The 10,602-nt window shown below is 58.5% G+C and overlaps 1 protein-coding gene across 1 annotated transcript in view; it reads left to right on the top strand.

The window, feature by feature from the left end:
- The first annotated feature begins 65 nt into the window (after positions 1-65).
- NHERF1 (NHERF family PDZ scaffold protein 1) overlaps positions 66-10,602 on the top strand; it is an 18,307-nt gene continuing 7,770 nt past the window's right edge. Inside the window, exon 1 of the mRNA XM_006145847.3 lies at positions 66-744. Within this exon, the coding sequence (XP_006145909.1) occupies positions 307-744 (438 nt within the window). The 5' untranslated portion in view covers positions 66-306. The remainder of the gene's footprint in view (positions 745-10,602) is intronic.

Genomic DNA, 10,602 nt, shown 5'->3' with positions numbered 1-10,602 from the left:
TTGGTTCACGGTGGTCCACACCCTCGGCGCGTCCCCGCCCCCGAAATAAGGGGCCCAGGCGGGCTCCGGAACGCTCAGACGCTGCGCGGGGCGTAGGTTCGCGTTTCTCTGTTGGTCTTCAGTGGATCGGGGCGGCCGGGGGTTCCTGGGACACCTGCTCCTTCTGCCTGTCCGACGGCGCGGGGATTCTCTGCCGCGCTCCCCGCCCCACCTCCCGGTTCGCAGAGCGAGGTGAAAGGCTGGGCTGTCCAGTCCCCGAACCTTAAAGGGGTCCCGTGTTGAGTCGCTGAACCGGCGTACGGCGAGATGAGGGCGGACGCGGCGGCCGGGTCGCCTCTGCCTCGGCTCTGCTGCCTGGAAAAGGGTCCAAACGGCTATGGTTTCCACCTACACGGGGAGAAAGGCAAGGTGGGTCAGTTCATCCGGCTGGTGGAGCCCGGCTCACCGGCCGAGAAGGCAGGGCTGCTGGCCGGGGATCGGCTCGTGGAAGTGAACGGCGAGAACGTGGAGAAGGAGACCCACCAGCAGGTGGTGAGCCGTATTCGCGCCGCGCTCAACGCCGTGCGCCTGCTGGTGGTCGACCCCGAGACTGACGAGCAGCTGCAGAAGCTCGGCGTCCAGGTCCGGGAGGAGCTGCTGCGTGCCCAGGAAGGACCAGAGAAGGCAGAGCCGCCGGCCACCGACGGTCAGGGTGCCGGCGACGAAAATGAGTCGCGCGAAGCCGAGAAGAGTCACCCCGAACGGGTAAGTCGAGACCGGGCTGGGTGGCAAGTTGGGACCGGCTGGAAGGATATATGGAGGAGAGCCTCAGGCACCCCGGACATCCAGCCCCGCGCTCGCGGTGGTGGTTCTGAAACTCAAGCTGAAAGGCGGAGACTGCTTCCGCTCGCTGGCCGGGCGCCCACACATTTCCTAGGCAGGCCCCGGGCCGCGTCCTGCGACCTTATCCCGCTGCACACGCGGGGCTGGGAGCCTGAGTCCCTTTGCCGCCTGTGGCTCTTGGGAGGGTGGTGCAAGGAAGTCCGGCCCCCTTTTCCTCGGATCGGTTGGTGTCTGCTCCCTCTGCTCGACCATCGCAGCCCTAAGGTGGGACGGGAGGAGGACACTGCCGCCCTAGACGTGCCAGCTGCCTTCACAGCAGCAGGTGGGCAGTAACTGAGGCTACGGTGAAGGCGAGCACGGCCCTGACTTAAAAAGCTAAAGGAATAACAATCCCCTTTCTGTGCAGAGTCCTGGCACCGGGAGGGAGGAGCCACAGGAGGCTCTCCCGGCACCTCCTCCTCCCCCACTGCCCGCTGGGGTGTGTATCATTAACTTGAGCTCGGCTGGACTTCATCCTCGGGAAGTCTAGTGCACCTTCTAAGAAAGCCAGGGGAAACTCCACCGTCTCGGCCCATGTGTGGGGGTGGAGTGCGAGGAGGAGGCGCAGAGGCGTCTTGGGGGTGGTGGTTGCCACCCAGGAGGATTTATGATTCTCAGGAATGTGAGGAGTAAGCGCTAGTTTGTATCAGGGATCGGGAGGGAGGATCTTGGAGAGGAGAAAGATGACTGGGGGGAGGAGGAGTCCTGTGGCACCCGGCCATGCAGCGGCCAGCGGAGCCCACCGCGGGCGGGCAGGTGGTCTTGCCCTGGCATCGTCACTGCCCACCAGTGCCTGGCAGCAAGCAGACTGGTTGCTTTTTACCCATGTTTGGTTTTTTTCTCAAAGATCCCAGTTTGGATCAGCTGCAGGAGGGGCAGCTGGCAGAATAGGAGTTGTTATGCTGAGCCTCCTGTCCCCAGAGAGACAAGGGGGAGGCCTCAGGGTGCAGGCTGTGGGCTTCCCAGGCCCGGGTTAGCTTGCACCAGCTCCCTCCCTGGTCGCAGCATGTAGCAGGGGTGTCCCTGGGGCCAGGAAGATCCCTCCCTGGACAGAGAAAGTTCAGCATTAAGCGAGAAGGTGGAGCCTCAGAGGACCAACTGGTTTGGTGGAAGTGAGGTCACCAGAAGCCCTGTCCAGCAAGAGCTGGGTGCTGGGAGTGCCAGGGCCATTGGGTTTCCACTTCCTGGCATTGCCAAGCTGGCATTGGCACGGGGTGGGGGAGGGCTGGAGCATCCGTGGCAAGGGGAATGGCACCAGGGAGTTGGCGCCATGACCTCTGGTCCTAGGCAGACATCTAGCTTGAACTTTGTCCTGTGTCCGTAGATTTTCCATTCCTCCCCTTTTTACGGACTTTGGCACGGGCACAAATAACCCCCCTCCAAGCTGCGGTCGTGTTCAGTTTTCCCTCTGCCCTTTCTGTTAGCGGCTGGGAACTGGAGGGCCTGGAAGGCTTGGCAAAGCGCACACACTCTGCCAAGCACTCCGCCACACACTCTGCGTGCCATCTAAAAGGGCCATGGGCTTGGGCTTTGCTCTCTGGCTGCCCTCAGGCACAGAATCAGACTCCCCCAGGTGATGGTGACACCTACGTCGGTGTACTTGCTAGATGAGGGGACAGGAGTAGAACACCTCCACCTCCGTCACATCCTGGATATCCATTGATACTGTCCCAAGCAAATCGTGGTACTTCTCCGAGCCCGCCCATATATAACAGGGGGGGTGACAAGGGGCTGCCTGCCTTCTCTCGAATTTTAGGAATTCCTAAAATTTTAGGAATGACCGGAACCCCTACTTGAACCCCTACTAGGTTAGCAGCTTAAAATGGAATGCTGTTAGGCCTAAGTAAGTCCCTAAGTCCCGCTAGGAGACACTTTTCAGTCTGGTGCAGTGAACATGCAGGTGACCGACCTCGATGCTGCACAGAATGTTAGTAAACTTTGTAAAAGTTGTTTCATTTTTGTTTTTTTCTAAAAGTCATCTTTTTCCTATCGAGCATGGAAGAGAGATTTGCTAATTTTATTTTGAATTTGTGACATGGGCCCGTTTCGTCCTTCCGTACTTCTCATAATTGAAGAAGATGTAAGAATGGGGACCAGCAGGTGGCGTGGTGGTTAAGGCACTGGACGCTCCCGCATGGTCAATTGCGGTTCGAATACCGGACCTGGTGGCTTGCTTTCTCACTTTCCCTCTCTCTCTCTCTCTCTCTCTCTCTCTGGTCAAATTAAAATAAATGAATGAATAAATAAAATTAAATCAATAATTATTAAATTTTTTTAAAAAAAGAAAGTGCAAGAAGAAAGTGCCAAGCAGGGAGTGGTTGGCTGGGCGGCATCTAGTTGGGACGCCCAGCCCAGGTCACGGATGATGCAGAGCAGAGGGTGAGGGGTGCCTGGAGCACAGGCCCTCCACCCTCCAACTCCACCCAGGGAGAGGATCACAGCTCCCTCCCAGCACCGCTCCAGCTCCCCTCCCCCACTCGCCCAGTCACAGGATGAGGCCTAAACCCCGGAGCTTGAGCCCAAAATGAGGCTAGCCTGTACTAGCCAGGCTGCCTCCAGCCAAGTTTCTTCACGTCTTAAGCCTCGGGTCCCTGTTATGTAAGTGGGGGTGAAGCCACCACATCCCCGAGGTGTTGGGATTACATGAGGAGCATGGAAAGCAAGCAGCTCCATGCCTGGCACTGAGTAAGTGCCCAGTAAACTTCGGTTGCAGGTATTTTGGGTTGTTTTGTTTTTAAGATTTGTTGCTATAGGGCACGTGCACTTGCTGCAGAGAGAGACAGACAGAGAGAGGGAAAGTGAGAACTCCCTCCCCGGAGGATGGCCACACTGCGATCTCTTTTCCTCCACTCTCCTCTCGGGATTTGGACACCCACATGTGATTTTCAGCCCCCCAGTCTGGGACTCTAACCACAGTCGGCTATCTGGGAGTTCAGCACGCTGACCATCATGCCACCTGCACCATGCCACCTGCGGCCCCAGTGACTGGGATTTGCATTAATAAATAGTTCACCTTGGATCACACACGCACATACCTGTGGGGCACATGCAGCTGTGGCCACACCTGGCCCTGTCAGTGCTTATACAATGAGCGCCATTGTTCAATAATTATAGGTGTTCTCTGTCCTTCACATCTGACAGCCTGCTCTCACCACTGTCCCCAGGACCCCCAAACCACCCCAAGGGTCTGAATTCCCTCTAGCTCTCCGTGTTTTCTTGGCCTCTGAGCCTTCACACCTTGATATTCCTGGGACTGGGAGCCCTCCGTCCCCTTCCTCAGGGGCACACACCCAAGACCGTGGAGCCCCCAAGGACCTTTCCTTGGCCCCGTAGGCGGAGTTAGGGCCTCTCTTCCTCCAGTCCTCAGTCTTTAGGGGTGCTTAGTCCTCACGTCTTTTATGGCTGGCTCTGGCTCTGAGATGCAGTATGCTCTAGCCCTCTTCCTGACCTCTCTCCACTCTATGTGAGGCCCAAGGGCAACCACTGTGGCTGCTTTGTGTTTGTGTTCCCAGCCCGGAGCCCCACACCTGCTAGGGAGGGGCTCCATGAGTTGTTTTTGAATTAATGAATGAATACCTAACAGCTGCCAGGGACCTTTGATCGCCTGTCATATCTGTCCCCACCTGGGCTGGGTTTTGCCTCCAGCATACGCATAGATTGGAATTCCAGGCAGAACTTCCCACTCCTCTTTCTTGCCTGCTGGCAGCTTCTACTTTAAGACTGGAAAGCCAGTGTCTGGGCTTGGAGTCAGCCAGGTCAATGCTCTGCCTCTGGAGTGCTTGGGGGCCCTAGGAAGGTTCCTTGTTCACAGTGAGCCACAGCTCCCAGCTCTGCGATAGACATACAGGTGCCTACTGCACAGGGTCGTTGGCGGATTCGATGAGATGACAGGTTGTATGTGAAAGTGCCCGGCTTAAGATGGGTTCCCACCAGCCCAATAGCAAGGCGGGCATACGGCTGGCAGGCGGGCAGGCTCCTTCCCTGGTGAGCAGGCCCTTTCACGCTAGCCAGGTCAAAGCTTTGGCGCATCAGAACGGGTGTGAGCTGCTAGATGTTTGGATTGGAAATGGCCAGGCCATGCGACCTTTCCTGTGCGGGGCGCTCCTCTAGAGCCGCGCGTTTGGAATGTCTGTCTCCAGGTTCGCGCCTTGAGCTCCTGTTCAGTCGCATCTGCAGCTGTGGAGATGACTCAGAGGCAGAAAGGGGCTTCCTTCTCAGGGATCCCCGTGTCAGTGGGGTTTTCTCTTTCTGGGAAAGCAGGGGACACTTAGGAATCAGTGCTGCAGGCCTGACTGGGGGAAAACCCAGAGAGCTGGATGCTCCTTGCAGGTGCTTCTCTGCTTGGCCCTGCCTAAGGGGGAAAGTCAGTGTGGAATGCGCCTCCTCACTGCCCAGCCTGAGCCACAGACATGTCACATCTCACAGAGCCTGAGGACAGTTCTACAAAGCAGGCGCGTCCTGCATGTCGTAGCCGATAGTAGGTACTCAGTGCATGAGAGCTGTTTGTCTCAGGCAACGTGCGAAGGCCATAGTGCCCTTCTCTGACTCCCATGACTGCCTGAAGAGACAGATAGCAGCCCCATTCTCCACCTGTGGACCGAGACACAATCAGGCAGGGTGCCGCTGTGACGTCAGCTCCTGAGCCCTTTCCATAGGGAGGAGGTGCGTCTTCGAACCTGGCTCTCTGACTCCAGTGTCTGCCCATCATCCTCTAGATCACACCAGGCCATCACAGTGGCATAATTCAGGCTGCTCAAACCAACTTCCTGCAGGGATCCTGGGCTTCCTGCTCAGCAAGGTCCCCTTGGAGTGCCATCCAGAAAGCATCAGCCCTGACTGGAGCTTCCTGCAAAAGGGCCAGACGCCTGTCCGGACCCCTTCTTGGTAGGCCAGGCCAGGAGTCTGGTCATCAGTCTGAAGCCTTGGGGCCAGCAGTTAGCATAATGGCTATGTCGCTGGACTCCCATGTAGTCGACCGCGGTTCGAGTCCCAGACTCAGTGGCTTAAACTCATGCCGGGTGCGTGCATGTCCAAGATCCCGAGAGGAGAATGGAGAGAAGGGTTGTCGGCGGGGTGGCCATCCCCCCCCCCCAGGGGGTGATTTCTCGCTTTCTATCTCTCTGTTTCTCTCTGTCTTCCTGGAGAGTGCACACGCCCTATAGCAAAAACCTCTCCAAAAATATAAGCCTCCTCCTCCACGCCCTGCCCCACAGCCTGCCCTTGCTGACTCTGGGCTCTGCCGTATCCCAGGAGGCCGCCCTTGACTGTTGACGTAAGCCTTCTTTCTCCTCAGAGGACAGCTTGCCATGGCCCCAGACTCCCAGGAGCTTGTGCCCTAGAAAAGGGCAAGCAAGGGTTTAGATTCCGCTAGGTCCAGGTCCCCTGGGGTCAGTGTAGTCACACAGAACATCCTGGACTCAGATCTCTGCTCACAGCGGGGCCGGCCCCACCAGGGCAGTGCTCGGCCACGACGGCTCAGCCTCTGCCAGTGCTTGGTGGAAAGTCGGGGACCCCCAACTCCAATTGCGAAGGTCGGGGGGATTTAGAAGAGCACGCTGTGCTGTCCCCTGGCAGCCACCGGCCACGTGAGGCTCTTGGGCACTTGAATACACCCATCCAAATGGAGACCAGCTGCCTGTAAAATGCCCATCAGATGGGGAACTGTAGGAGAGTAGCAGCATGCAAAACATCTTAGCTTTTTCAATTTCGCTGTCGGGCGTGTGCTCTTACCAGTGAGGGAAGTGGGAAAGCTCCCGCCGCAGGTTGGCCACGCCATACAGTCCCTTGTCCCTTCTTTTCTTGGGATTTTGGGCATGTAGGCACATGCACCCAGCGTGTTTTTCAAGCTGCTGGGTCTTGGGTCCAGGAATAGAACCACATGGGTGGCCACATGGGATCCAGCTGCCTTAAACCATGAGGCCACCAGCTGACTCAAATATCTCAGTTTTTCAAAATGGGTTACACATTGATGTAATACGTCTGATACATTGTGTTAAATATAATCTTAAAATTAGTTCATTTCTTTTTACTTTAATGAGGCTACTAGAAAGTTACCCATTCTCACACACCTGTTGGACAGCGCTATGCACGACCTGAGTTCAGGTTCTGCCTTCTTCCATCAGCACTGCTTATGTGAACGGTTTGCTCCATCTCTTTGAACCTGAGTTTTCTCAGCTGGGAAGCGTGGGCAGTAATACCTTCCTCGCAGGGTCATGGTTGGATTTTAAGGAGAAACCACCCTGAAACCCTCGGTGCGGGGCCTGGCCCGTAGAAGTGTTCCATAACTTGGCAGCTGCTACTGTTACCACAGGGTCAAGCCCTGATTTGACCAGCTCATAGAAGATCTTTATGTAGCCTCTCGGGACAGCCCATAGGAATTAAATCAGAGACTTCTGGAAGGAGGGCGAGGAATGAGGAGGGAGTGCTGGCAGGTGGGCAAGGGCAGCCAGCCTGGGATGGTATCCAGCCAGGCAGCAGCCCAGGTACCAGCCTGCTCCGTCCCAGGCTTGCCCAGCCCTGGGGAGACTTGAGCCAGGCTCTGCCCCACTGTGGGTCTCTCTGGCTGGCACTGAGAGAAGAGTGTTTGTCAGAGGGCGAGTGTAGCTCTGGGTGCCTGAGTCGGGGGTGTTGGAGAAACAGCCCTGCTTTATAGCTCGTGTCTCCAGTCTGGTTCCCACCCTGCCCCGCTCCAGAAAAGAGCTTCCCACTGCGAAACAGGAAGTACAAGGCCGAGGACCGAGGGCCCAGAGGGGTAGCGTCAAGTGAGGCGCCAGCCGTGCGCACTGGTAGCCAAGCGAGTGTAGCTCTGGGTGCCTGAGTCGGGGGTGTTGGAGAAACAGCCCTGCTTTATAGCTCGTGTCTCCAGTCTGGTTCCCACCCTGCCCCGCTCCAGAAAAGAGCTTCCCACTGCGAAACAGGAAGTACAAGGCCGAGGACCGAGGGCCCAGAGGGGTAGCGTCAAGTGAGGCGCCAGCCGTGCGCACTGGTAGCCAAGGCTGCCGTGGCCCACCTGGGACACGGGAAGGTGCCTCCAGCCTAGAGAATGGGCACTGGCTCTGTGCTCTGGGCCCCTGGTCCCTTCCAACCTGCCTGAAGAGCCGACACTAAGCCCAAGACTATGTCTCAGGGTCCCTGGAAGGAAAGAGCCGCATCCCTGACCAGCCACAGCTCTCCCCCCCGAACAAGGGACCAGGCACCCTGGAGGAGTATGTGGGAGCTCAGTTCCCTGCACTGGGCAGCTGGGCACCCTTGGTATTTACATAAACAGGACCCCTCGGGAAGTAGGGGTCATCCTAGTGGTCTTCCTACTCCAGCCCATTGCCACCAGAGCCCAGAGCTGGCTGGCCGGCAGGAAGCGGGCAAGTGCCTGGCTGTTTCCACACGGCCCATTGCCATGGCATCAGCCAGGGAGGGCTGTGCCTCATGGGGTGTTGGCCCCCAGTCACCTGCAGCCCTCCCTCAAGGAGGAGCAGGGAGCGGCCCTGGGCCTGCTCCCCAGAGACGTCCCAGGATTAGCGTATCAACTTTCCCAGCTTCCCAGGTGGCTGTTGGTGGCGCCTATTGAATTCCATGCCCGCTATCCGCTCCCTGGGCTGCGTGGGTGGAGGTGATGGGGCGGCCACTTGGGGTGGGGCTGCACTCCCAAGGGGAGAGGACCGAGGAGTGCAGCGAGACCCTAAGGCGTGAGACGGCCCCCGTGACAGGTCCTGGCAGAGTCTTCCCGAGAAAACTGTCCTTTCAGACAGTCCTAGAAAGTGAGTCTCGGGCCCACTCGCACCGGCCTCGTGACCCCCACCCTCTAGCTTCTGTGTCTCTGCCAGGCCTCTCTCTGCACAGATCCTCGCTCTGACTTCTGGGCTGTGGTCACTGGGAGCCCCCACCGTGCCCTGTGGAGTTAGCTGAGAGACTCAGAACAGACCTGGGGCCATGTTTCCCTAAAGCCCCCTCCTACTGCTGCCTCCCCTCACCCCAGCTCCCGACCCCTGGAGCTAGTGCCAGGGCAGGGTGCCCCTCCCCCTCTGGGAGCCCAGACATAATCCCCACACACAATCCCCACAGCCTGGACTTTGCCCCCATTTTCCCCACTTCCCCCCTTCTCCCCAGAGGCAGAACACAGCCCTACCCAGCCTGGGCAGGGATGGCGCTGAGTTCAGGAGGCTGCCAGCCCATCTTCCCTTCTCAGTGCTGGGCCTGGAGACCACAGCCAGGCCTGAACAGACCCCAGGGCCTGCCCAGGGACTACTGCCAACAGCCTCCAACCAGGCTGGGATGGGCCTCGATGGGCTGACTCAGCAGCTGAATGACAGCTCCTGAGACAGCTGGGTGGCTCCTGCAGGGGGAGGGCGAAGAGAGACAAGGACTTTCTCCCAGGAAGGACAGGAAGCCCCTAGCCCTCCCCACCACGTGGAGGGACTTGGGAAGGAGAGAGCCAGACAGGGCCCTGGAGTGGCTGGGTGCTGTGGGGGCGCTGTCCGGGGCTTGAGCCCTGAAGCCCCCCAGAGAGCAGCGAAGTACTGGGGCAAGCAGGGCACAGCGCCCCAGTCCCCTGTGTCCCCCTGACTCATGGTGCTCGGAGCCAGCAGAGATCCAGCAAGGCTCAAAGCAGGCCCTGGAGCTCTGGTGACACATGCCACTAGGCAAGGGACCAGGGTGAAACTTGCCGAGATCAGTAAGGAAGCTCGCAGCACAGAGACCTGGAGGTGAGCATCATGGGGGCCGCGGGCACAGCCCTGCCAGCTGGGGAGCACCTGGGTCCACCTGCCTCCCTGGCCTGGCATGCTCACTGCCCCTCACCCAGGCAAGCTCTGGCAGCAAGAGGCCCTGGGCACCCGGAAGGAAGGCTGTGGTTTCATCAGCCCCAGGCCACCCCCCAGCAGAGCGGAGGCTGCAGCCAGTGCCAGGGAGAGAGCCCAGTGCTGTCCTGCCTACCCGCCTGCTCTGGGGCCTCTGCTCCAGATGGATCCTTGAGAACCAGCCCAGAGTGTGGTGGGAGGAGCACAGGTTCCTAGTCAGAGACCGGGGCTGGTGGTCTGGCTGTGTGATGTCAGGCACGGGGCTTAACATCTCTGGGCCTCAGCTTCCCTATCTCGAACATAGAACAGGAAAATACCTTGAATATTCTTTGCTTTTTGCAGCTGGAGGACAAGGAGGAGCCGGCTGAGGAGCCGGCGGCACTGGAGCTGCCCCCTCCCTTTTCTCAGGGTGAAGGGCCTGATTGCAGAGCTTAGTCTGGCTGGAGCAGAAAGCTGAGCCTGTCTGGTGGTGGCAACTGGTCAGACCTGTTCCTGCTCACCTAGGCAGCCTGGGGGAGGGCCCGCGTCATGGGGAGCTTTGTGGAGGGATTAGCTGGAAGGAAGAGAGGTCTCACTTATTCCCTGAACCAGGTTCCTAAACGCTGTTGGGGCCTCAGGCCTGCAGGAGGGACCCTAGGGTGAAGAGGAGCACTCCAGGATGAACTGAGAGTGGGCCCTGCCAGGAGCGGGAGTGGCAAGGGGCCGGGATGATCTGGGAAGAAGTGCTCTATCCACCCTGGCTCTGGGTTCCCCAGCAGCCCCTGGGAAGAGGGTGCCTCCGTGGGCCTTTGATTTTTCACTGCTCATTTGTCTTCATTGTGGTTTGGGGTGACTCTAGTGAGGAGAAGAGAACAGCCCAGGGGCCTCTGGATTTGGGTAAGCAGTGTCACCGCCCCCCCCCCCTTCCTCCTTGGCCTCTCCACACCCCCAAGCCACATCCTGAAAAACA

Source organism: Tupaia chinensis, unplaced genomic scaffold (genome assembly GCF_000334495.1).
Source record: "Tupaia chinensis unplaced genomic scaffold, TupChi_1.0 Scaffold000159_1, whole genome shotgun sequence".
Classification (NCBI taxonomy): Eukaryota; Metazoa; Chordata; class Mammalia; order Scandentia; family Tupaiidae; genus Tupaia; species Tupaia belangeri.
The sequence above is the reverse complement of the archived record's forward strand: the minus strand, read 5'-3'. Positions and strand labels throughout refer to the sequence as shown.